Source organism: Pollicipes pollicipes, unplaced genomic scaffold (genome assembly GCF_011947565.3).
Source record: "Pollicipes pollicipes isolate AB1234 unplaced genomic scaffold, Ppol_2.1 Scaffold_2555;HRSCAF=2994_pilon_pilon_pilon, whole genome shotgun sequence".
Classification (NCBI taxonomy): domain Eukaryota; kingdom Metazoa; phylum Arthropoda; class Thecostraca; order Pollicipedomorpha; family Pollicipedidae; genus Pollicipes; species Pollicipes pollicipes.
The window spans coordinates 13,838,288-13,865,036 of NW_023596136.1; the positions used below are offsets into that span (position 1 = coordinate 13,838,288).

Genomic DNA, 26,749 nt, shown 5'->3' on the forward strand with positions numbered 1-26,749 from the left:
GTTCTTCACCGTTCAACCCCCAACTCGTTTTGCGACAATGCGGCTCTCGTTGAGGCAATTTTCTGAGAAACGTAAAGTACAAAGACCACTCTGTAGAGCACTAAGGATTTTCCCAAGAACTTTTACTAAAACCCCTTTTTCCTCTTCCATACAAAGCTAAAATAAAAAGTGAAATGAAAGCCAAATGATGCATGCGTCACCATGCGGTGATATCGGTGCTCGACAAGTGTCGAAATAAGTCGAGATAAATCCATAATAAGCCAAAATTTGCAGCATCACAGGTCTGAATATCTGTTGAAGGCTCACAATGACTTTTCGGAACTATACATTTGACTGTAGCTTTTGCAATACTTTAAAAATGCATGTGCATTCACACAAATATTGGACACCTGGCAACACACATATTTAGTGCAATCTTTCACCATTTTCTGCATGCGCCAGGTTGTCTCTATTTGTCTCACAGGGCCCGCCGGTCGTAAACAAACAACATCAGGTTCAAAGCCCTCAGTTGCGCGATACATATTGTAGTGTTGGATTGTATTAATACCTTGGTTAAATTTTACATATCTGCGAACTTCGCCTTCCTGTTGTATGGTGCGTTCTGCTCTGGCAGATCTTGAAAGGTTGATGTTGTGATGATGGTGTCGCTGCATTGTCCACTTCCTCCACGCACGCGGTTCGGCATCTGGTCGATCTCGTGGTGTTGGGCATAGCTGATGACTAGCTTGTTAAACCGCTCATGATTTGTTTTGGATGGTAGTGTTTATGTTGTATGGTGGCATAGTACCCAAACTTCTATCATGGCTTGGCAATAGCATTCAAACTGACAGTAAAGCTAACAATGGTAGAAGTCATTGGCATTGTACCATTGGATGTGGGGCCTGTCCAGCCATATAATTACAGACATTTGTGTGTGCGCTGTGTGTCCACCTTGAAATCAAAAGGTTTGCCTTACTTTGGAGGGGATTCTTACAACATGTTGTGTTTGTTCAGCAATTGTTTGTGTTTAGGTTGATTTGAGTGTAATGATAAATCCTGCTCTCTGGTACCTTACAATTTGCCTTCTTGCACACTGGCACTATCAGCCTCTCAGTGTTGCAGTTTTTCTAGCAAAGATACCATGGATTGCATGTGTTACAACAGTTATTAGAAAGATATTAATAGTTTCCAAGATTAGATCACATGTGCATGATTTTATCCAGGCCCATATGTGCTTGAGATGTATAGGTTTTCAAATGGAATGTGATATGTTATGGGTGATATGTGACTATGCAGTGAGGCACCTTAAAGCCCCAAGTATTACAACAAACTGGAATAAGATGTGTTGTTGCTGTGACAAAAATGTTTTTCCACTCAGCATTTAACCATTTTTTACATTGTTTTAAAGCATTTCAAAGTCCTGTATCACCATTTGCATGGGGAGTGCATATGGGAAAGACAGTTTGTGAAACATAATTAACTTTTCCAGCACATGATGCAATTTCAGTACCCCTGTGTCTTCAAGCATCCGCATTATGCAGTAGCCAGCTAGACTGTGATTTTTGTGTGCTTATTTACTGTCCTTTCTACTTGGCAATGATGCCAGCAATATTTTAATTGTGATGGAATGTGAATGGAGTGTGTTTGCATGCTTGCTTTAGAAGAACAAGCATGTTCCCAGGTTCTTTGCATTGATATTTCTGATTGTTGAGAATTTTTATTGCAGTGTTCAGGTCATGTGTTTAAACTTGTAAAAGGCAATGATTTTGAAATGTTTAAGGGCTTTTTTGAAGCTGGACAGCTTTAAGAAATCTGACATATCTTGTCAAAATCCCTGCATTTTAAGCTTGCTATAAAGTGGCATTGGAGGTACCTGGCACGAACATGCAAGCTAAAAAAATCCAACGTGCTGAAAGCTGGAAGTGGCTGATAAGGCATCAGATAAGACATTGAAATGGCCAGATATTGGAAACAACCTGCAATTCTGATCTCTTCAAAGCCCTGAAGAGGTTGGGGTGTGTTATGACTTGCTTGCTGCTCCAACCAAGACCGTGATGGATCATGAGATCTGAAGGCAATGTGGTCTTAACAACAGTTTCTTTGTTGAGTCCTTCCTTTGATAAGCTAGGGTACCTTGCCCAGCAGATCACCTGTTTTCATCAATAATTTGATAGTTAATAGGTGAACTTTCTCACCCACTCACCATACAAAGCTTCACAAGTTTGCCATTGGGTCTGAGATGACCAATTTATGGAGGCTAGATATGGATTTGCAGCTCCTGTGTGCATTATGCCTTGTCAGAGGCTGTCTTTCCAGTGCACTGACCAAGTAATAATAAGTGTGTGTGACATGACTCATGTCATTCTGATTGCAGATGTGCTTCCTGATTGCAGAAGTGCAATATTTACACTCACATGTAATTACGCATGTCACATGGTTCCTGTGCTTATTTGCAATCACTGTGCATGCAATCATTCGAAGTATCTGGTGGCTGGCCACTGTTTTTTCAACACTACTGTGATGGATATTGAGTTCCAATAAGCACATGGCTTAGCCCAGAATAGAATGAGTTGGAGTCAGTGAGATCTCATGGTTTTAATGAAAGAATCAGCCAATGAATGAATATGTGTTTGTTTCATCTTTGCTGTGCTGATGGCTGGGTTGGGATGTCACTGATTTTGAATATACTCCCTGTGGGTTGACCCATACACTGCTACTCAAACTTCTGCTTGCATAGTGTTTGATGACATTGGAGTGAGCTCCAGACAGGACAATCGGCATGCAGCCATCACAGGCCAAACTGGACCATTTCAGAGTACATTTTCAGCACTGCTTGGAGTTCTCAGCATGTTCTATGAGGACTGCTTGCAAACCGCTGCCCACTAAGAGTCACAAAACCATATAATTAAGGTTGTGATTTCAACTCTTGTGGATTCCATTAACTGTGTCACTGATTCCTGACCTCCCAGTTCATTCTGTATTCCCAGTTCCCATTGCCCATATGAAACAGCCTCTGATTATTGTTGACAGGTTTGTGCTTCTGTCAGTGAGCACTTGGCCTGGCTGTGTCCTTGAATTTTATTTTCTGTCTGCATTCAGCTCAGAGATCCTTATATTGTGGGCAAGTGCTGAAGTCTAGAGATGCCTTAGTTTCATGATATCTTCACAGACCCAACGCTGGGTTTGTCGGAACCCAGGGGGTGCACAGGTCCCCAGTATTTTTGACCTCACAGTAAATGGTTTGTAGTGCAAGATCCAAGCAAAATGTGGTAAACTTGAGGCTGTGTGCAGCAAAGTGAGCTATTTTGAGACCTAGGGTACTCATACTGTTTTGGCCTTATGCCTATGACTTAAGAAACTTATACTGGCTATTGAGCCACAGCATAGGCTGTCACCTATGTAGTGGTTCCCAGGCGCGAGTACCGCGTGGGTGGAGATGTCACCAGTCGTGTGTGAGGGGGAGAGGGTCCTGGTATAACTGCCCTGCTTACGGCTCGCACGCTATCAAGCTGTTTCCCAATGTTGCTAGGCCAACTGGGCTCGGACAAATTGCATTGATCACATGGCGACCCGTCCCTACAGTCTATGCTGTCATCTGTGTCCTCTGCATCATTATCTGAGCTGACGTCCTGTTTTTGTAGTGGGTGTTACGCGTTACGACGGCCACGGAAATTGTACAGCAAACGGACTTGGACGCACGAAATATACGGAAAATGGAAAAAGATAACGTGTGATCCCGGAATGGGATAAATGCCACTCACGACCAGCAGTGTCTGCCCCCGTGTTCCGTTGCCGAGATTGACATCCTGCCTGACACGCAGCGGCTGCTCACGAATGCACCGACCGCCGCCTGCACTCCGGCCTTGAGGTGTGTCGCCCGTCCGGTGGTACCGCACCTCGCCGTCGGCGCGCTGCGGCCGTCTCTGACGGCGCTGACCGCCGCCCTGTGTCCGGCAGCGCCGGTGGCACCATGCCGGAGGAGGGAGCCAAGGCGAGCGTGTCGCCGCCGCGCTGGGCCGGCCTGCACTCCGAGTACTCGCCGCCCAAGGCCGGCCCGGAGGCGGCCGGCGACCCCGGCACGCGCTCCGAGACGCGCCGCCCCCACCTGGTCAACTACGGCGCCTCCCGGCTCAGCTCGTCCGTCAGCTTCATACCGCTGCCCGAGCACGGTAGGCCGCCGCGCCGCCGGCCGCGCTGCTTGCGGGCCGGCGACAGTGACACACAGCCACACGGAAGCACAAAGCTGAGGCCTCTCCATCGGCTTTGGCCTCGCTGTTTGCGGGTGGGAGATCTTGTCTGATGCCTGTCCTGCACTGGCGAATGTCTTAGTGCTTTTGGTGGTCCGGGAATAATGTCCTCGTATTTTTGGGTGGTTACGTTTTACTGTGTGCACGAATAGTGATGTAGAGCTGAGGTGTGACTCGGCTAGCATTACCGTTGTTCTCATTGGCTCGGGGTCGGTTGCAATTCCGGCTGTGAAATCAAGTGTTACAATGAGATCAGTGGTTAAATTTTATCATAATTATCCGTGTGCCCGGCTGCTTTATTGAAAATTCACCGCTGAGAAATGTAAGAACGTGCGGGAAGTGGCCGCTGCTGGTACTTTCGTTATGATGAATTCATGAGTTGCCTTGATAAGTTAGCGCCATATTACTACATGAAATACGAAATGCACTAGACAGATAAAATAAAAGCGGAAACTGAGATGTGCCGACCGTAAATAGCTGTGCCGAAGCGTTTGACGGTAGCGTGGCGAGTTTGACCCGTCCCGTGCGCGGGGCTGGGGTTTGTCTCCGATCGGCCCTTCTTCGCTGGGTCTCCCGGCCCGGGGCCGCCGTGACCAGCGCCGGTCACGCGGCCGCCTGCCGTCGCTGACTGGGGCCCGTCTGCGGCAGGCCGGCTGGTGATCGGCCTGCCCGAGCGCCAGCTGCCGCCCGACATCAGTATCCAAGGCATGGGCGTGGAGCCGGCGCACGCCGTGCTGGAGGCGGACGGCGGCCGCGTGCTGCTGCGGCCGCAGGCCGACATGACCACCGTCGACGGCATCCGCTGCACCGGCCCCGTCCTCCTCAGCAGCGGTAAGTCGACGACCCGGTCAGCCAGCTCACTACTGGACGGTCAGGCCAGCAGCGTGCGACCCAGCAGTGGTGAGTGTACGGTCCAGCAGTGGTGAGAGTGCGGTCCAGCAGTGGTGAGAGTACAGCTCGGCAGTGGTAGTGTACTGTCCAGCAGTGGTGAGAGTACGGCTCAGCAGTGGTGAGAGTACGGTCCAGCAGTGGTGAGAGTACAGCTCAGCAGTGGTGAGTGTACTGTCCAGCAGTGGTGAGAGTACGGCTCAGCAGTGGTGAGAGTACGGTCCAGCAGTGGTGAGTGTACGGCTCAGCAGTGGTGAGTGTACTGTCCAGCAGTGGTGAGTGTACGGCTCAGCAGTGGTGAGTGTACTGTCCAGCAGTGGTGAGTGTACGGCTCAGCGGCGGTGCGTGCTCGACCTGTCCGGCCCAGCAGCAGTGAGTGCCCGCTGTTGTCTAGCTCAGCAGCGGTGACCGTGCCGAAGCTGACGGCGGCACAGCGAGGTGCGGGAGAGCTTGCGGGCAGGCTGTCTGGCTCCATTTCCGCTAATCCGCCTGATATAGCGATTTGTCGTGGGGAATTTATGCCTAAGTTTAGGTAAAATGATGGCGTACGTTATGAACAGGCCGAAGTTTCAGCTACAGGGCCAATGCAGTGAGCAGTAAATGGACGATGAAAGCTAAGCATGCCCCGACCATCTGAAACAAGTTAGCTGCTGATGAACTGGAACACATCAGGTCCAAAGGCTCTCTTCATGGCTGGATAGGGTTTACACGTGGGACATGCCGATGACAGAGCATGGGTCGATGTCATGAACCTGTCTTCCAGCGCCGACTCAGGGACGGCACCGAGGGCGTCTGGCATATTGCAGGCCAACCAAACGGCCACCACATGCAGTCCAGCCTGTGGTGGCACGCGTGCCAAACAACGGCCGAAAGAGCCGGCCGTACCTCGCTCGCTTTTGTATCCGACGCGGCTGACGCGTATTCCAGGAATGGCGCCGAGATTTGAGAGCAAGGTTTCAGCCACGTGAGAAGCAGATGTGAGGGCTGAGATTGAACAAAGAGTTGTGGCGGCTGTGCCTCTTAACGCGGCGCTTCCAAGCCTCGTTGCTGATGTGGGAAGAGCATTACAAATACAAGGGAAACGCTTACGGTTGAGCTGTGCGTGACGTAGGCTATGGTTCACACGGCGTATGATAGTAATACGAACGTCACAATTCCAATGGGAAGGATCTGGAATATTGCCACTCATTTGTTGTTGTTTTTTAATCACATAATGCCCCCGGAGCGGGACTAATCGCACAAGTCAATGTTGCTACTTGTTGCGATATTAAGCAGCTGTCTCAAGTTTTGTGTAAGGAGCATCAAGTCATTACGGCATTATAAAAGTACTGCCCTGCCCTCGAAGAACGTGAGAGGAAAAGCGCAGACACAAAAGCTGCAGCACGTCACGAAAAAAAAAACGCGAAAGGAACCGGACGCCATGCCATGCTTGCAACTGGCGCACAGTTGTTCATCGGGCTCCGTGGCGTACACGCGCAGCAGGGTACTGACCTGAGGCGCCAGTGCTCGTGACATTGGTCCACCGATTGACGCGACTTACTTGACGTGGGGCCTGTGTCATCCTGGGCGGTCATGTGGAGCGTCCATTGTTGTGCAGGGGCAGACGTGCTCCGGTATGGTTGGCTATGCGTGTGAAATTGATGAATGCTTTCTATTTTAGCAATAACAAGGCTTCAGCTGGTGTCTGTAGGTGATCTGTAAGCAAGAGACGCATTACGTTCGCGTTGGCATGTTGGCGATGTTTTCGTGAAGTGAAAATGATTTTGTACAGGGTTTTGCGCCTGCGTGTTAAGCTGGGCTGCGGACTGCACTGCGTAAGTGAGGGTTTAAACGTGAAGAACGTTTATATGTAGTCTGTGGTATGCAGGAGGTAGTCGCGAGCTACATACATTTGAGTGAAACGTGAATTTGCTTGTGTGAGTGAAGTGTTCTTTATTTTTTTGTTTGCTTGAGGTATTTTTCGTCTGTCTCAAGGCTTTACGGAGTGCAGTTGCGACAAGAAGTGCTTTGTAACGGCTGAGGCGAGCTGTGATCTTGTGACAGGTGTATATCCGGGCTTCTATACATGAAGCGTTTGTACGTCGAACAGGGTTTTGCTGTTTTGTAACACGTTTACTCCCCAGTGCTTGTTCATAAAATTATGCTGGCATGTGGTATTTTGTGATGCACAGTTGGGGAAAGGGGCTGTGTCGGCTTTATCTTTATACATTTTTTACCCAGACGCAGTGCTGTGCCCGGAAATTAGGTATACTTATACAGCTCCTTTTCGACCTTTCTCGACACTTCCTTCAACAAAAGTTACAAACGTATAGAATTCCACGCCGAGCTCGACACTCCGCTTCATTTCCGCCCGTTGGGAATTACGTTGTTTTCCAATATTTGCCCCCTGCCGTGCAGCGCCGCCATCCTGTGATCACGCTTGTTACCATGGCGATACATCCGTGTCGACCATCCGATACCAGGCCGAACTTATGGACTTGCTGCCAGCGGCTGTGATTATGTAGCCGGTTAGCTGGCAAGTAATGTGCCTCGTTCAATACACTTTTAGGAAGGCCATCGGGCACAGTTATTGGGTGCGCATTTCCCCGGTTATTGCGCTAGCGCTGCCAGATTGCTGGACGCGGGCCGCCATATGGACATAATATAAGCTCAGCTGTCGGCACATCGCGTAGAATTCAGTCACCTCGCCTGGGTTGTGCCGCGACTCTGGCATCTGGTAACGCTTACTGGTCGTCGCGGCTCCTGCTGGGCTCGCGTGCATTCGTGCCTAGCGTTTTCGCCGTTCCGGTAGTGTCGCAGTCACAGCTGGTCGTTGGTTGGCTGCCAACAGACCATGCTGCAGTCGATGCTCTGACCCGCTGACCGTGCGCCACGTACTGGTCGCTTGCCGTCACCTTACTGCAACGAGAGCGCAGTTTTTCGGACGCTACGTCCTGAGTCGCACGCTGTATGACTTTTTAGGTGGTTCCTCGCACGCTGTCGAGTTTGGTAAAGTGCTCCAGTTTCTTCGCGCTATAGATTTCCCAGTAACCTTTTCATCATGATGCTAGGCCCGATCATCAAGGATTAGGGTGGCTTGATTGATGCACTTGCCTGATTGGCGGCCCTGCATAAATCGATAGTCGTGGGCGCTGCATGACCTACAGCAGTCGATGCGCCCTAAAACCCCAGATCATCATCATCATCATCACCATCACAGCTGGTTGTGCTGCCATGGTGAGAAGACCCAGCATTGCTGCTGGTGCTGCGACCGTTGTGGCCTTTGCGATTAGCAGCATTGTTGCCACGTTTTTGTCAGTGCAACACGGATGTCGGCGCTACTGCCCTGTTCTTACTATGTTGTCTACCCTCATGTGCTTTTGATGGGCACTGCTGCTATCGCTGCCGTCCTGTCCTTGTGAGGATGGCTACACTCGCTGCCGCCACATTCCCACGGCGAGCACTGCTACTGCCGCTGCCGTCCTGTCCTTATGAGTATGGCTACACTCGCTGCCGCCACATCCCCACGGCGAGCACTGCTGCTGCCGCTGCCGTCCTGTCCTTATGAGTATGGCTACACTCGCTGCCGCCACATCCCCACGGCGAGCACTGCTGCTGCCGCTGCCGTCCTGTCCTTATGAGTATGGCTACACTCGCTGCCGCCACATCCCCACGGCGAGCACTGCTACTGCCGCTGCCGTCCTGTCCTTATGAGTATGGCTACACTCGCTGCCGCCACATCCCCACGGCGAGCACTGCTGCTATCGCTGCCGTCCTGTTCTTGAGAGCGCTGCCGCGCTGGATGTTGCCCTTGCGTGCGCTGCGCCCGACCCTGGTCCCCGCTGTCTCCTGTGCTGAGCTGCGGTGGTCGCTGCGCTGCTCGTGGAGCCGGCGCCGCTTGGCCTGCCCGCCGCCGTATGGTCGTGCGGCGGCTGGCCCTGTACAAACGCTGTCGCTTGTGGTCGGGTCTCCGTGCCGTGCCTCGCCGCGACTGACCGCGTGACTCCGCTTGACCGGCGCCGATGTCGCGCAGGTTGTATGCTGTGCTTTGGCCGCTCGCATTACTTCAAGTATATGTGTCCCGCTGACTACCAGCCGCCGCCGGTGGCGCCCTCTGACGACTACCTGCCGATGAGCCGCGCCCCAGGTGAGTGAGTGTCCGGCGGCTGGTGCCCCGCCGGCCGGGCCTGCACGCCGCCGCGCCTCGCGCTGGGCGACGGCAGCCAGCTGTCGACCGGTGCCGGCGCTCGCCTCGGCGGCTGCTCGCGGTGGGGCGGCAGTGCCTGTTTCTGTGGTGAGGTGGCTCATGTCTCCGCCCGCAGCTTTCCGTATGTACGGGTTGTGATGTGTGAAGTCGAACTGGACAGGCCAGTCGACTCACAGCTCACAGGCGGCATTGCGTCAGACTCTGCTCATTCCGGGGCTGCAACGTCCACCTCCCGAGAATTCTGTCACCTGGAATTATACAGCAAGTCCTACGAATGTAAGCTATCGTTACATCGGGGACGGGCGGACTCCGTGTGACGCGATTTACGTACGATCTGACTTAGATGGTGCCTCAGGGTCGTGCTGCACTGCTGGCGCGCGTTTTCGGGACTTGTTCATGTTCGTTTTTCGCACGGATGTTTGCCTGTCCGTGAACGAGGCTTACATGTGATATGCATCCCCTGCACTTCATTTGGGCGCAAGCTACACGAAACCACTCGAGGCCTGTCGGAATCACTGCAATGAAGTATGTTCTGATTTTAGTAGCGGTGTTTTATTTCACCTTTTCAGTAGATTTATTTTATGTCACTGCTTCAATAGATGTGTCCGTAACGTTGCCTTTGGTGAAAAATAAGAAATATGTCGGAGCTCCTGTCAGTTGGCAAGAAAGGAAACGCCTCAAACTGTTCTGATGAGTGCTTTAACTTGAAGATTTCCAAATTTTTCGACGTATGCTGGGCGCTGTATTTTGTGCTGCGTCTGTGGGCAAGCGATGTCGAACAAACTAGCAGCTGAGGTCTTATTCAGTACATCGAGCTATGTCGTGGAGTTCCGCTTATAACTCGTTTGAGTCAACGTGTTTAACCCGAATACGCATGAGGGTCATTCCTCATTGGCAGACGGTGCCCCGATTTCACTGTAGCTTGAGTTCCTATCTCACCTACCAGTGACGGCCTGTTCAAGTAAGCCCTTGAGTAAGTTCTTCCAACTATGCCTAGCTACAGAGGAAAGTCAGAAAGGTTGTTTTGGTGCCAAAGGTTGAGAACAATATACAGTAATGGCAACGCCGGCTAGAAAAACTACGACATTATGCGTACGTTTTCAAACACATGGACACATCTTGAAAATGAAATTTCATCCATTGGACTGCACGTTTTATTGAAAGTGAACTACCTCAGCACAAAGCACCATCTACCTCAGCACAAAGCCTCTCCGTGCACAAAGCGTGCACGCAAACTTGTGGTGTGAGGTATCTCTAAACTGTGCACGGAACAACAACAGACGGGACGCCAGCACGCCATCTGATTGCTTCACAGTGCCACCCCAACCCAATACTTTTCACGCATGCACAGCCGCTCCCAAACAAATTAAACTCCACAGACGTGCTCCTCGATGTAAAGACACATGATGTGATTTTTTGTCAAGCAAGCTCAGGCTTTCAGAACAGCACACTGGTGCTTATTGGAGAGCTATGAGCAGATGGATTCATCTATGACTGCAAACACCAGAAAACTATTTAATTTAATGGCTTAAGGCATCCTGGTTATGTTGACAACGTGGTATGTTTGTTTTGTGCTGATGTTCGAGCGGCCTGAAAACATCCGGGCTGTGTTTATCGAGGACATGTTTCCCCAAACTTCAGAATGCTGAAAAATACCCCAAAGCGTGCCCTGGGTCCAGCGTGTTCGGGGAGCGCCGGTTGCGTGCCTTTAGTCGATAGAGGATCGCTATTGGTCTATTTGTATGAGCACGTCAAAGCCGCAACGCGTCTTGAACAAAACAACAGCTTTCCGACGCACCCCGTCCTTCGCAAGGTGAGAAATGGGCTTCGGCAAGACAACTCTGCACCGCCGAGTCGCCGTCAAACGGCGAATGCAATCGAACGCCACCATCCAATGGACTTGCCCCAAGTTGTAAATGGGCTGACGTTTGCCAATGACGGACGGCTTGGTAGTTGGTGATTAGTTGCGACAACGTCACGCCCAGCTGGGTGTCGCTACCTCCACCTTCCACTCTGTAAAATACTCTGGTCTTCAAACCTGATTTACGGCCAATTTGTATGTCGTCCTTTGGAACTGAAGGCCCCGCTTGAAGTGGAAGCCCGATATTCGCCCTGGCCGTGGAGACCCCATATTTGCCTGCAGGGAGGTACGCAATGTCACCGAATCCGTCAGTCGTGTGACTACCGGCGTTCATAACCGGCGGCTCACTGTCGTCAACGCTGCCATGCAACGGCGCCAACAGAGACCAAAGCAGCCGCCTCTCAGCGGGGTGCTGTCCGACTCCGGTCATGTCAGGTCGGACCCCGCTCATTGTCGGACGGACCGCCAGCGTGAAAAGCTCTTCACCACACGCATAGGTGTTTGCGCGCCTTGCTGTCTGCGCCATGACTGTGTTTGCCGCGTCTCCCGGCCGCTGCGCGCTTTTGGCGCCGCTCCGGATATCCGGCTGCCGCAGTGACCGATGCGGCCGCGCGTGCCCCGTTGCCGGCGCCGGTGTCGGCTGAGTGCGCGGCCCGGCTGTTTTTCCGCTCGCCCACGTGCAGCGGCTGCCACCCGCAAGCCGCCGGCCTTATTGGTATGACTCAGTGGTATGTCCGCACCGAGGCGAGCCGCGGGCCGAAAATAAGAAGCTGACTAAAAAGCGCTGGCGATAGAGGCAACGCCACCTGTCAATGGCTGGTGAGCGGGCGACAGGCCGAGCTGGAGAGAAGGCTGGCCTGGGTCATGATCGCGACAGCTGCGCTGGCATATGGACGTAGCTGTCGCAACCTGTGTGTGTTTACCAAGAGCTTTTTTAATGTATTTCTGTATGGGATAACGACGATGATGAGTTGATGAGTGTCCCGGCCGCGTAGTGTATGAGTAACGCCATCCGTGATAGGCTCGTTTCATGTTGCTGAGGGCTCGTCCCCAGTACCGGTGTTAGGCAAGGCGCCTGTTGGAGAATGGTGCCGCCGCCAAATGTCACCAAACGGGTCGGTGGCCAGTATCCTCAGAGCAGAGGCTGCTATCCACCGGCTGCCTCCGTCGCGAGCGTGTCGGCCTTCCGGTGACCGCCGCGCACACTTTCCCAACCAAGTGTGCTCTCGAACGCCGCCGCTCCGTCGGGTTGTCGATCTGGCCGGGCCTGCCGCCGCCTCCACCCCGGAAGTGGCCTGTTTCCGTCGCCGCCGCGCGATGGCTGCAGCGCTGCAGGGCCCGCGCGCGCTCCGGCCGCGCCAGCGACCGCGCACGTGACTCCGATTGCGGACGCGAAAGCGGACGGGGGGGCGGCGGCGACGGGCGGCGGCTAACCGGCGGCGACAGGGCGCCGCTGCAGCCGGTCTGGCGGCTGATTCAGCGGCCGCGCCGACGGCCGGCGCCGCCAGGGCGCGAGCGAGCGGCCGCGGATGCCCCGGCAGAGGCGGCCGCTGCGCCCATCGCTCGGCGGCGCAGTGGGGCGCGCGCCGGCCGGCCGGTGCGCTGACTGCCGGTCGAGCGGCGCCGCGGCCGACCAGAGCCGGTGACCGGTGACCGGTGACCGGTGATTGGTGACCGACGACTGGTGACTGGTGATCGGTGACTAGTGACTGGCGGACGGATCGAACGACGGGTGTCGCAGCTGGTCGGTTTCGGTGACCTGTGACTGGGGACCGGTGATTGAACGAAGCCGGTGTTTGTCGCATTCGGTGGGGTTCGGTGTGACTGGTGACTGGGGACTTGGCCGGTGGACTGATCGAGCAGCGGGTGCCTCAGCTAGTCGGTTTCGTTGACCGGTGACCGGTGACCGTGCCGGCGGCTGGTCGAGCGGCGCCGCAGTGTTCCGCAGCTGGTCAGCACCAGTGCCGGTGGCCGCGGGGGACCGGCCGGGCGGGACTCGGCCGGAGCGGCCGGGGCGCGCAGCTGCACGGGCGGGTTGTGCGCGTCAGGCGGCCCAGAGCGGGCGGGCGGCCGTGTGACGCGTCCCCGGCGCCCCGGCGCCGCCCTGCCGCGCTCCATTTACACGGGCCGGCGGCGTGTAAACGGAGCGCCGATGTGGCCGGACGGCCCCGGTGCGGGCTCGACTCCGATGGCGTACCGGGCCCCGCTGCCAGGTGAGATGCCGCCGCGCCGCCCCTGTTGCGGTTGGAACAATGCCGCGGGCCGTTTCGGCACGTCATGCGCCGGCCACGGATCGCTTTGATGCCGCTCTGATGACTGCTGACGGCTGGTTGGGCGCCGGTTTTGACAGGATGACTAATGAGGATGTGTGGTAAGCTGGTGGGGATGTGCCCGTGTGGGATTGACAGCAGCACTCCGCTTGCGCGATGGGCTTTCACGCGAGTGCTTCAGTCTCACACGACTTCACGGCGCAGCCTTGTGGGAGTTCGCACCGGGTAATGGGATCCATACTTCGTTGTGTTATCTGCGGTGACGTTGTAAACATTGTGGTTTGTGTGTCTGTTTTGTGGGGTCGTGGTCCTGACAGCGCCTCAGTGACTCCGCTACGGCGCTGAAAATGATGGTCCCGGTGGCCTGAATTCCAAGTGTGCATGCTCAGATGCCGACTGCAGACACGTGAGCTGCCTCCCAGATAGTGGCGGGCCGTGGAGCGCGTTTGATTGGGCCAAATCATCTTCGATTATGTCGTGCGCTGACTTCTCTGACAGAGGAAACCGGCTGAGATTTGCCGTAGATTCGCTCAAATGGTGATGCATCACCCCGCGGCTAGATTGATATGTGAGGGTGTGTTTTCGAGGCTCGATGTAGCTGCATGCGATCGCCACGCTGGTCACGTTGTCAGTTATCTGCGTCGTAAAGTAGCCCGGCATGATTATAGCCAGAAGGGCAGTGAAGCGATTGGGCAGTTGTCGGTGTCCCGGACCGGTTCCATTTCAGAGTCTCCCATTTAAGTGCTCCGCTTATGCCATGTGCTGATATGCCACGACGCAGACTTTGTTCTCCTGTTCTCTGGAGTGATGTCGCTCGATGTAACCCACTTGTCGGTCTCAAGGCCGGCGGACATTCAAACGCTGATCTGGCGGCGGCTCCAGCCGTGGGCGGGCGCTGGGCGACCGCTCTGCTGGGCTGCAGCTCCGCCGACGGCGAGGTCACCATCGGTACACGTGTACACCGGCCGGGGCTCGGCGCCGGCCGCCGCTGATGCCGTCCACCGGCCGCACCCCGCTCCTGACCCGCTGCCACTGGTCAGGAGGGCCGGCGCTGGCCGCCGCTGGTGCGTCCATAGGCCGCGCCCCACTCCTGACCCGCTGCCGCTGGTCAGGAGAGCCGCCGCTGACTGCCGCTCATGCGTCCGTCGACCGCGCCCCGCTCCTCACCCGCTGCCGCTGGTCAGGAGGGCCGGCGCTGGCCGGCGCTGATGCCGTCCGTCGACCGCGCCCCGCTCCTCACTCGCTGCTGCTGGTCAGGAGGGCCGGCGCTGGCCGGCGCTGGCCCCCGCTGATGCGTCCATAGGCCGCGCCCCGCTCCTGACCGGCGCCCGGACCTTGGCCTCACGCTCGTCCTTCGTATCCTCTGGAGGCGCAGGCGCCGGCGCCGCGACACTCACCTGGAGGGCGCGGTAGCGAGGTAGCTTTTCTCTCAGAGGGGGGGGGGGGGTGCAACCCATCCTACTGAACAAGAAATTACACCCCTGGATTGAGAGGAAGGATGTTGTTACCGAGTCTGTCATCCCGGCAATAATGCCTCTTTACACGGAGGCTCCTAAGTGTTTTTGTCGTGTGCATAAAGACTGGTAATTTCAAGGAAAGTTGTTTTCGGGATACAGAACACCTTTGCGGGTGTAGTTAAGCATTGTTCTAAATAACGCAAGTGTTGACGACCCGACGACCGAAATCCGAAATACGATCTCCTCCAAATTTGTAATCGATCTTCGCACCAAGTTCAGCTCAAGGTGGCATGTGGTGCTCAACTAGACCTACCATGGCCTGCGGCATGTCAAGCGGTGTCTGAATGCTGTGCGCGCGCCTGCGTGTGGTACCCGCCGTTGGGGCGTCCGTCTGTCCTGCCCGACGGTGGCTTGCCTCGGCTGCCGATTGGCGGCAGATCCTGCAGCTGGGCGTGCCCCGCGGCGACCCGCTCCTGCTCACCCACGCCGGCCATGTGCTCGGTTATGACGCCACGCTCAAGGTGGCACGCTGGGCGTGCGAGCTGCTTCGGCCGGACGGCGGCGGGCCGCGCGCCAGCCGGCGGCGCGCGCCGTTCCGCGCCGACCCACGCCTGCCGGCGGCGGAGGCGGCGCGGCCGTCCGACTACCGCGGCTCCGGCCTGACGCGCGGCCACCTGGCTGCCGCCGCCAACCACGCCGGCTGCCAGCGTGCGCTCGACGACACGTTCCTCATGTCAAACGTGGTGCCGCAGGCGGCGGCCGTGAACGGCGGCGCCTGGCACCGACTGGAGGCGCACTGCCGCCGGCTGGCGGCCGCCGGCCCCGTCTGGCTCACGACCGGGCCGCTGTTCGCGCCTTGCGCCCAGCCGGACGGCTCGCTGGCGCTTCATGTGCCGCTGGTGGGTGCGGCGCGTGTGGCTGTGCCCACGCACCTGTTCAAGACGCTGGTGTACCGCGGCGCCGGCGGTCGCCTGCTGGCGCAGACGTTCGTGGTAGCGAACGCGCCAGAGGCGGCCGACGCGCCGCTGGAACGCTGCGTGGCCACGCTGGAGGAGGTGGAACGGCTGAGCGGGCTACGCTTGCTCGGCCGGCTCCGACGCCGCGAGCTGCGCCAGCTGACCGCCGAGGAGCTAGGCTGACCGGGCGCCGCCGCCCGCCGCCGCCGCCGCTGCCGCTGACCGGGCGCCGGCGGCGGGTCGGTCCGGTTCAGGCGGCGCCGGTCCGCTGCCGGCCCAGCTGTGTGTACTGGAGAGCTGGGCGGCGAGCGTGCGATGCCGCCAGGTCGACAGACGGCTCCCCGTCGCCGTGTGTCCCTGAGTCGGACGGTGTAGTCCGGCCGGCCTGCAGCCCGCGCCGTCGGCTCGCGCGCCGGCGCGGCGGGCTCCGGCGTCACTCGGCACCCTACAGCGTCGCGTAAACTCGGCTGGTACTCGGCCGTCCCGACACTCGCCGCGCGCGGTCTGCGGGCTCCCGCCGCGAGTCGGCAGCACGGGGCAGCCTAAGCGGCCTCCACTATTGTGCTTGGAACAATGCCCTGGGGCGTCTCGGACACGGCGCCTGCCCGCCGGCGGCCGCTTTGATGATCAGCGATCGCGGCTGCCGCGGCGTTTGGCACGCCTATTGGTCACGCGCTGCGTCGCTAACAGCCGCCAGAGAGTCGCGGGGTCTCTGGTGGGTTGGAGCGAGCAGTGACGTTGGGGCAATGGGATATTTCGTTTGGGTGTGCGGCGTGGAAATAAACAGTCGGAAAGTCAGGTTGGGTGATGCAACACCGTGGTTCTGGATGAAGGGCTGGAAGGTTCGTGAGTCGTTTGATGCGGTATTTACGGACTCCCAGAGCTATGGAGATTTTCGGATGCTCAAATTGCTACGGCGTAGCGTCTTTTATGCTTAGTCAGTTTATTTTTAGAAAGTGGTCGTGGATGTTGCATGTGCCCTGCATAAGGAATTCCAAAGGAGTGCAGATCTTCTTTCAACTGTTAGAGATGCTAGCGATATGCAGCCCTTTTGAATGTTTGAACCGTGATGAGCTGTGCACGCCTACCAAGGAGAGCTAATCCTATGTGCGACGCTGAGCGGAGTAATCCCCAGGAATCTCCGGTGTACTGCCAAGGCCGTGACACCCCTCGCTGAGACCTGTTTGACGTCGCGTATCGGGCTGCAATGGTTGTCCATTATGAAATCCACGGCGCCTTCCGAATACCGGGGATGTAATTGGGGTTGCTCCCGCAGAACTACCGCACAAGACTGGTTTGAGTGTTACGACGTGGGTGTGGTCTACTACGAATGATTGTAATCGCCACATGTCGTAAGTCTGTTAGCTCCGTTATGGGTCCTGCTGTGACCGGCTAGGTGGGGGCAGACCGGTGCTATCGCGATCCCGTTTCGGCGGGAGCGGTTGTCAAGCACCGCGTTGTCTCCGCGACGTTGCCGTGGCCGCTCCGGGGCGTGTTTACGTTGTCCTCACGCGTTCCCCGAAGCCGGCCGTGTTTACCGGCGTCCTGGCCAGATCCGGGTATGCAGCAGCCGGCGACTTGCGATGGCGGGAAGGTGGGGGTTCAGATGGACAGCGAGCCCGGACGAGTGCAGAGGGACGCTGCGCCATGGAACTGTACAAAATCGTGCTGGTGGTGGACAGCTTGGGGCGTTGGCTACTTACGGTGTTATCGGATTGGGTGTGGGCTAACGCGATCGGCACTCCTCGCATTGCCATGCAAAATGCAAATGAGAAACGCGGCTGTGCGAATCCAGTATACGCAGCTCGTGCCGTATAAACCAATGTCACCCAGTGTGGGACTCCCCTAAGCCTCCACAAAGCCCCGGGGACCAATGGCCGCCGCCGGCGCGTGCGACCGGCCGCTGCCACGCGTGACCATTGACCGCTGGCCGCTCTGCCGACAGCGCTGGACAACCCGGAGTACTACCACATGGCGACGAGCTCGGAGGGCGGCGGCGGCGGCGGCGGCGAGCCGTCGCCGCCGCCGCCGCTGGCGCCGCCCAAGCCGCCGCGCCAGCCGGCCGCCGAGCAGACCTTCTCCGGCGAATACCTGTACACGCGGCTGGAGCGGCCGCCGGTGCCGCCGCCGGTGGCGCGTGCGCCGCCGCGCGCCGCGCCCCGGCCCTCGCCGTACGACAACGTGCCGGTGGGGAGGCGCGGCTCGCGGCCGGCCGACGCCGCCGCCGCCGCTGCTGCTGCCGCTGCCGTCACCGCCGCTCAGCCGGCGCCGCTGACCGAGGAGGAGCTGGCGCAGCGGCACAGACAGGTACGACCGACGGCGGCTGGGATGGCGCACCCACCCCGGCCCCTGGGACTCACCGGGGAGCGGACCCTGTCCAGGACCTGTCCAGGAAGATAAACGCGCGACGTGTGAGGTGCACTAGCGCTTGTCCTCATACGCAGTTTCTTGGCTTGTCGTTGGTTAGATGTGCCGCCATAGACAGTCCCGCGTCCCGTGGAAATTGTGCCCATGCCTGTGTGGGTGGCGTGGTGCTCGCGCTTCTGTATTGATCAGCCGCCCTGCCTGCGCGCCGCCGAATAACGTGGCCTTTACGCGGCCATGTCCCCATGAAAGTACACCGCTGACTAGGCGGCTGTATTGAAATCAGTGATGGAAGGAACTGGGAAGGGCACACAAGCACGACGGTCACGTCTAGTCGGAGGCATTGATCCTTGGCGTAGCGAAAGGGGTTGGGGTGTAACAAGGGTGGCTGGGGTACGGGTGAAAGCGGGCTGGCTGCATGTGCCGGTAAACACTCCTGGTTGATGGCCGGGTAGCCAGCGGCTGATTCAGTGCTGACTAGACGGAGCCACTGACAGGCTGGAGAATGTGCAGCTCGTGAAGCAGATTGGTCTGTCAGAGTTGAGTTTACATGAGCCCCGCGCTGACGTGTTTACCAGACGAGGTTCGGCACAGGTCTATCCGTCATCCCGTAGCAAGAGTGACCCGGCAGACCCGTGCCGCGGGCGGCGTGGCAATCGACTTGCGTTGTCAGCACGCCAGTTGTTGGATTGTCACGCTCAGCTGCCGGGCTGCCCCGTGAGGCGGTGCACGGCTGTCGGGCAATCAGTGACCTCACGTGAGGAGTTGAAGAGAGCTCCGAAGAGGTGGTGCGCTTGCTAGTAGAGTGGCGTCATCTGTGAGCAGGGAATAATATTTCTAGGTGTTTGAAGATATTTCGGTTTGTCGCACTCCCAGCTGCCGATTAGGTTGAATTTGTTAGCCAAATGTATTGTATTTAGGAACTTTTATATAAGTTCTAGCCTTCGAAGTGTATTATCAGCGGGTATCTGGCTACGTGCACAGAAACACGTTATTTGTTATGCTGACGGAAAGCTATTATGATCTGTCCCAGACGGCCCATCTAACCGTGATAGGGATGCTATTGAACGGATGGTACATTTATATCAGTGTCCTTTTAGGAAGGTCGTGCGGAAACAACACGAATGTTTGTTTTGAATCACATATTGCGGGTTTGGAACAATATGCGAAATGTGTCGTGAGCGAAAGAGAAAGGAAACGTCATACACCTCGGGCGGGGCAGCTAGGCACTGTTTGCCTCAATGTGTCAGCATTAGTCGAGGTGGGCGTGGCAGTGAGCAGCGGCGGTGCTCGGCTCACGCCACGCCCACCAGTAACCTGACTGGTCGGTTGGGCCGGTGGATCCCCCCCCCCCCCCTCCACTTCCGATTCGAGGTCAAGCGTCGTGTTTGCGCTCTCCATATTGCACTCAATTGCGCAGGAGCTGATAACGCACTCCACACAGGTGGCCCTGTTTGTCCTGATACGGGCTTCCAAACGAGCCCGTCGCCCAATATGACGGCGCTGCCGAGACGAAAGGATGTCGTTCGGTGTTGGGCGGCACATGTCACGCGAGCGAACCCCCAGTCCGTCGGTGATGCCCCGAACTGGAGCTGCAGCCAGCTCACTACACAGCCTGTGGCCATCTCTGCGCACCTGCTGAACCTGTCCGAGCTCCTCTATCCCGCAGAGCCGTGTCCGTCCGAGTCCTGACCTGACCTGCGCCGGTGCTGACTGCAGCGCCGCCGCCGTCCGGCTGTTTCCGGCGGGGCGGGGCGACCGGCCGCGCCCGCCCCTGGCTTTGTTCGGCTGCGGCGACCCGAGAGCGGCGATAACACCAGCCAAAGGCCACGTGACGCCGCGTCGGCCTCAGCTGTGATAGCGGCGCGGCCAGTGGTGTGGGCGGCCATGCAGCGCGTGCGGCGCGCCCGGTGCCCTGTGTCCGACGCCGGCGTTGCTGCTGATCGGGCCGTCGCGCTGTGTTTTGCTGTGTGATAGCCGGCGCTAGCGCTCTTTGATAGCTGGCGTTAGTGCTGTGCAATATCCGGCATCAGTGTCGTGTGAAAGCGGGCGTTGGTGCCGTGTGATAGCCGGCGGTAGTGTTGAAACTGCCACAGTACGTCGTGTGACGCGGCACCTGGTGCCCGTCATGTCATGCGGTGACCGATGGTGGTCACGCTGCTGCTGCGACGCTGCGAGGCGAGGCGGCAATATGCGCATGTGTCCCTTTTCCCAGTATGGCATACACGATAGATGGTCGGTGTCCGGTCACAGTGGGCGCCGTTGGCTCCAGCACAGCCGACACCGCAGTTTATGTGGCGGGACGTTATCACGTCTGCGGGTTAGGATATTGTTGCTCGACGGAAGCCCGGCAGTCGGGGCTGACGCGGCACGATGTGGTTTTCGGGGACGGTCAGCCGGTAACCGCAGGTCGCTGCGCACCGAAGCCAGACTGCGCGTCCGTCTGGGGCTGGACGGTCGGTCGGCGGCAGGCGTTCTGACCCCCGTCGACGGTGTGTGCCGCTGAGGCGTGGGCGTGCGTACCTGCTCCCCGCTTCCCCTCTGTCTCGCATGCCGCTGGCCAGCTCCCTGTGCCAGGCGCGCCCGCCTGGCCCAACCAAGCCCGATTGACGTGGCCCGGCGTCGGCAGGTGGCGGAGGAACGCGAACGAACCGAGGCACTCGACCAGCTGGAGCAGTCGCGGCTGGACGAGATCCTCAGCATGTGTGCCGAATACGACAGCCAGATGGCGGCGGTGCCGACGCCGGCCGGTCGGCCGCCGGACTCGCCGGCGCCGGCGCAGCGCAGGTATGCCCGCGTGCGTCGCCGTTGTGCCGCGTCCGCTCGCCAGCGCCGGTCATGTCGCACGGCTCCCGGTCTGGCCGGCGCCGGCCGGTCAGGGCACCCTGTGGAGCGCGCCGGTCGGCCGCCGCTCGGATGTGCCCACGGATGTTGTGAGCTGACGCGCTGCCTCGCGCTGCTGCAGGATCAAGACGAACGGCTCGCTTCCGCGCGACAAGCGCCTGGGCTCGCCGGGCCCGGTGACGCCACCCGAGGCGCGCCGCCGCTCCCTCTCCGACGACGAGCCAACCGCCGCCGACCCGGCCGCCCTGCGCAGCCCCTACGAGAACGTCAGCTTCGCAGGCTACCCGCAGAGCCCTCGCACCCGTATCCGCACCACGCTGCAGCGCGAGCGCCAGGAGGCGGCGGCGGCGGCGACGGCGCGGGAGGCGAGCCCGCCGGCGGCCGGCGCCGTCTACATGGTGCCGCCGCCGCCGGTGCCGGTGCCGCCGCCGCGCCAGCCGGCCCTCCCAGAACGGCGACGAGCGGCACAGCCTGCAGTTCGAGAACCGGGAGTACATGCAGGGCCTGCCGCTGGACCCGAGCTTCCAGCAGGACGACCTCATCTTTCTGCCGGTCGGTTGCGGCGGCGGCAGCTGGCACGTGATGGTCCCCGGGCCTGTGCTCTGTGCTGCAAATGAACTGGAGGGGAAGACGAAATGCGAGCAAAAGATGCTGGTCCTTGTTTGTGGGATTGTCTGTAGTGTTTGCAGTTTCTCACGAGCTCAACCCAGCCGATACTGATTCTTACAAATCCGTTCGTTGTATTGTGGGGTTTTGCTGGTCCTGCTTACGGTTCTGGTATTGGTCGCAAGTCAGAAAATGAATTAGGGTGTCGATAGTGGAGTGGTTAACGCGTCTGCGCCACCGCTGCGCGTCCGGGAAGCCGGAGGTGCGGGACTCGATTTCCCGCAGTGCCCTCCCTCCTGCCAGTGTGAGCGGCAGTCGACACCATAAAGCCACAGCAGCTGAGCGCGGCGTAAAGTCCCAATGGCTCCCCCACGCCCAGAGAATGACTTGTAACAGATCGTGCGCAGCCATCGCCGTCGTCGCACCGGTCGCGGTCGTCCGCTGTGCTCCCGTTGTCCGGCGATCCGCTGGCCGCCGTGCGGCCGGCGCCCCCTCATCACGTCGCCTGTCCGCGCTGGCAGGCTGTCGGCGGCGGCTACGTGAACACGGGTATGGACGAGGAGACGTGCCGGGCGGCCGAGGCGGCCAGCGCGCGCGCCCGCCTCGGCCGACAGCCAGGCGGCGACGAGCCGGCGGCGCGGCTCGGCCGGCCGGACGAGGCGCACCGCGTCAGCTGGCGGGACGAGCTGGACGGCGACGAGCCGGGCCGCCATAGCCGCTCGTTCAGTGACACCACTGACGACGAGCGCGAGGTGAGACCATCGCCGCAGAGGCGGCCGCGATCCGGGACGCCCGTGCTGGTGGCGTGTGTGTGCTGTAGTCACGTGACTGGGCGCCAGGTGAGGCCGCAGGTGGACACGGTGGCAGGAAGACAGGACGCGGCCGATCATGACGAAAATTCTGGTTAGTGGTGCGGCGGAGAACGTAGCGAGTGCGTCGCTCAAGTGCGGTATGTGTGACGTCAGGGCAGGGCGATATTGCGTCAGTCATGCGACCGCGATACAATGGTCAGCTTTCTGTGTACAGCACTGACAGCAATGACGAAGCCAGAGCATGTATGTTGACACCACGGCTGTTGTTATTTGGTGCGGCGGTGGCGGTCCCTCGAGTGACAGGGGAGGCTTACGGGGCCGTTGAAGGCGTGACTAACGGCGGACCGCGAGGACTTTGCGATGACGCGATAGGTGTGCACGGCAGCATTGCAGAACTATGGCGGTCGTGTACTGGTGCTGACTCGTCACGTAATGCCGCACGTCGTCCTCACAGAGACAGTCGTCGCCAGCGGGATGGGTCGGCAGCGTAGCAATGTTACTAAACCGCACATGCTGGTGTTGTAGTTACAGTTGCTCGACTTCGGGACATTTCACGTCGCGGCACGACCGGGGCGCTCTCGATCACGACCAAGGACTGCTCACCGCGGCGCGCTGCCCTGTTTGTTGTTGTTTTGGCGCGTGCGTCGGACGGCGCACATGATGGGTGACGCGCCACACGCTGGCGCTGCAGATGTGCCGCCGGCTCAAGGACCAGAGGCGGATGACGTACCGACAGCTGTCGGAGCTGCGCCAGGAGAAGCTGAACCTGGAGCATCAGGAGTCCGAGTCCATCAGACAGGTACGGGTCAACACAGGCGTGCGTGTGGATGTGCGGCCGTCGGGCTGGAACACCCAGCAATCAGAGCCTAGGCATGTGTACACAGGGACCGCAGGTTAACAGAAAATGTCAAAGGTCAACAGACAATGTACACAGGGGTCAGATGTCCATCAACGGTTGCATCCGGGGCTGAGAGGTCAGTAGACAGGTACGCACAAGGCCAGGGGCCACGAGACAGATGAGACAGGGCCCACAAGAGGTACAAGGTCAGGGGTCGTGAGACCGATGCACACAGGAGTCCAGGGCCCTTAAACGAACCCCTGCACGCCGGCAACAGGTTTTGAATCGCATTCTCCAGCTCCCACATGTGAGGAAGCACTGCGTGGCTTTTATGGAGAAGGGGGGGGGGAGGGGGGTGCACTGACTACAGTGTGGAGCACATCATTTTAGGGACGCGTGTGACGTGGTGCGAACGAAGACCGCTCATCTTCACATCTCCCCCGCCGAACAGCACGACAACATTGCGCGGTGAACCCGGCATTACGTCTCGTGTGAAGGCTCTCGTGACCTATACGCATGTAAACTTCGTATCGCGTTGTATCGCGAGGCTGTGCATTGCAGTTATGTCGCCGTTCGCTGGGTCGTGGGAAGTTCGTCTGTAAGTAGTGGGTTGATGCTTAACGTTGGCTAATGCCGAGACGGCTGGTTGGGATTCGCACGGGACGGCGCGTCACTCGGGCATTTGTGTGACATGGAAGCAATTTTCCGAGGATAAGTGGCATGTCACCTTGAAGCCGTCGTGTGGCATTTGAAGGAAGCTTCGCTATTGGATGCCTGATGTGGAGGACTTAGCCGATAGCATATTGGTCTCGGCCATGCCTGACGTGTCAGCTGAGCTGCAACCCGACTGGCTCAGAGATGAGACGCGGTGTCAGGGCCCGCCCGGCGATTTCACTACCCCCGGCTTGTCCCCGGAGCTCGTCCGCCCCGCCCCGTGAACCCCCCTCCCCCGTCCCGCCCGGAGACCCGGCTGTGACAGCTGGTCGGCTCCCGAAGCTCGTCCGCCCCGCCCGTGAGCTTCCCCCCCCCCCCCCCCCCCGTCCGTCCTGCTCGGTGACCCGGCCGTGACCGCTGATCTGCTGTCTCGACAGCTGGAGATGGAGCACGCGCTGCTGGAGGGTGAGGTGGAGACACACCTGGAGCGGCTGCAGGTGCTGGAGGCCGAGGTGACGGCCGAGCGCGAGGCGCTGGCCGGCCGCACCGAGCTCTGGGAGCGAACGCGCCGCAGCCGCCTGCAGGAAGCTGAAGAGGTGAGACGGCCGGCCGGCCGGCCGCGGCTCCTGGCTCCCGGCTCCCGGCCCAGGTACCGGGCCCGCCACCTGCCGGCTGCGACGGGCGTACCGTCCTCGAGCACAAGTCCGGCAGGCCGGGGAAGACTGGCCGCTGGCGGCGTCGCAACCGTACGCTTGAGTCAGCGTCGTTCATCATCAGAGGATGTTTGTATGTGGACGACGCTCTTTGAATGTAAATAACGAACTTAGCCGTTGATATAAGAGCGTCAGAGAATCAAACCACCCACGGATGTCATGGGCGGCTCCAGCTCATGTAAGCACCAGCCGGTAATCGCCGCCCAGGGTCCGCCTCGCGTCCAGTTGCGGTGATGCGCTGAGCCGCCCGCCATGCCCGGCCCAGGGTCCGCTCGCGTCCAGTTGCGGTGATGCGCTGAGCCGCCCGCCATGCCCGGCCCAGGGTCCGCTCGCGTCCAGTTGCGGTGATGCGCTGAGCCGCCCGCCATGCCCGGCCCAGGGTCCGCTCGCGTCCAGTTGCGGTGATGCGCTGAGCCGCCCGCCATGCCCAGTCCGGGGTCCGCTCGCGTCCAGTTGCGGTGATGCGCTGAGCCGCCGCCATGCGACGTCTCCCTAGAAATCCCATTGTCCCGAGTGGTTTGGTTTGCCCCACATTCAGACAGGCGGCCAGTGACAGCCACGTCAGCTGGAAGCTGCCGCCGCGGGCACGTCCCCGATATGGCCGTGCAGCAGAGCTGCCGGCGGCGGGCCGGCGACCGTGGCGTGATTGTCCGTGTTTGTCGTGCGGTCTGCGATCCGATATCGCGTCCGACAGCGCGGATGAGCCGGCCGGGGGCAGCTTAGTCGTAATCAGCGCCGTCCCAGAGGAGATCCCTGGGCGTCACGCGCTGCCACACAGCGGATCGAAGGTGGACCCTCCTGTCAGCGCCGAACGCCGAACGCCGGACGCCGGCTCGGGCGGACCGTGGAGACGCCGGCTCTGGCGACCGTGGGGACGCCGGCTCCGGCGATCGTGGGGACGCCGGCTCCGGCGACCGCGGGGACGCCGGCTCCGGCGACCGTGGGGACGCCGGCTCCGGCGACCGCGGGGACGCCGGCTCCGGCGACCGTGGGGACGCCGGCTCTGGCGACCGCGGGGGCCCCCGATGAACGTCTCCAGAAATCAAGCCAATCATGCTGACATTGATTTGTTGTAAAATAGGTAGAAGTGAATGCTATTGGCCGAAGTTGGCGCCGCCTGGCTTCTGACGCATACGAAGCGGGGAGGGTCGGTGATAACAGACGTGGTGTTATCACCACGGGGGTGGTGTCCAGGCGTGAGCGAATAAAGCGCGTCGTCGTTACGACCCCACGCGGATGGACTTAATGTGTCGGAATGTTCTCTCTCGAGTATCAGACGCGGGTGCGATGATGTTTGGCGTCTGCGCACAAATTTCCTGGTATAAAATCGGGCAAGCGGACTGGCTTGAGTATCTTGTGGCCACGAGGCCATCAGTACAGCGCAGAGCGTCCGGGCTGGTTTGAACTATTTTGTGTAGTGTGGGAGGTTTTTGGATATTTCCGCGGTGAAAGAGCACCTACCAAGCTTATGTTTGTGATCGGCTGAGGTTTATTGTTATAAGAAAGCAGTGTAAACTAGGTAATGATAAACCCATACCAGGCATACAATTTGTTGCAGCTACAATTGCATTCATTGTATGTTTCACCCGAAACTTCGTCAGCGACCGAAGTAAAGACACCATGGTATCACTTTGGTATGTTAGTGTGTATCCCAGAGGCAGACGATTCTTGTGTTTGTCACTGTTATATGTTGGTTTATTTGTCACTGTCATCTATTGGTATATATATATATATATATATATATATATATATATATATATATATATATATATATATATATTGGCTCCTGACAAAGTCCCAGGGCGAAATATTAAATTAAATTTAGGCAGAAGAGTTGTATAACTAATGTGAGGTTATGAGCTGTCATGATAGTGTAATTCGTAGGGGGTGTCGCGTACTAAAATCGGTTGTGGGTGGGGGGGGGGGGGCTCAGCCGAAAAGGTTTATCTAACCCCCCCCCCCCAACCTGATTTCCTTCCGGATTTCGTCCACTTGCATTCGCATACTTGTATGTCAAAGTCGAAAGTTACAATATTCTGTAGATTCCAGGTTGCTTTCCCTGGAGGGATGACTT

At 58.4% G+C, this 26,749-nt stretch overlaps 1 protein-coding gene across 1 annotated transcript; it reads left to right on the forward strand.

Moving 5' to 3' along the window:
- The first annotated feature begins 467 nt into the window (after positions 1 to 467).
- On the forward strand, positions 468 to 24,909 carry LOC119098334 (pleckstrin homology-like domain family B member 1). The gene is made up of 12 exons (XM_037221259.1): positions 468 to 594; positions 3,937 to 4,148; positions 4,875 to 5,057; positions 9,127 to 9,240; positions 17,790 to 18,151; positions 20,838 to 20,995; positions 21,174 to 21,455; positions 21,490 to 21,604; positions 22,180 to 22,410; positions 23,162 to 23,269; positions 24,400 to 24,459; positions 24,901 to 24,909. Exons 2-12 carry the CDS (start codon positions 3,950 to 3,952, stop codon positions 24,907 to 24,909), a joined length of 1,821 nt encoding a protein of 606 aa, XP_037077154.1. The 5' UTR covers positions 468 to 594; positions 3,937 to 3,949.
- Positions 24,910 to 26,749: the final 1,840 nt, after the last annotated feature.

Coding starts and splice junctions, on each gene's coding strand:
- LOC119098334 (XM_037221259.1), top strand. CDS start 3,950: ATGCCGGAGGAGGGAGCCAAGGCGAGCGTGTCGCCGCCGCGCTGGGCC. Junction 20,996..21,173: donor CCGGCGCCGGCGCAGCGCAG/GTATGCCCGCGT, acceptor GCGCTGCTGCAG/GATCAAGACGAACGGCTCGC. Junction 21,456..21,489: donor GGCGCCGTCTACATGGTGCC/GCCGCCGCCGGT, acceptor CCGCCGCGCCAG/CCGGCCCTCCCAGAACGGCG.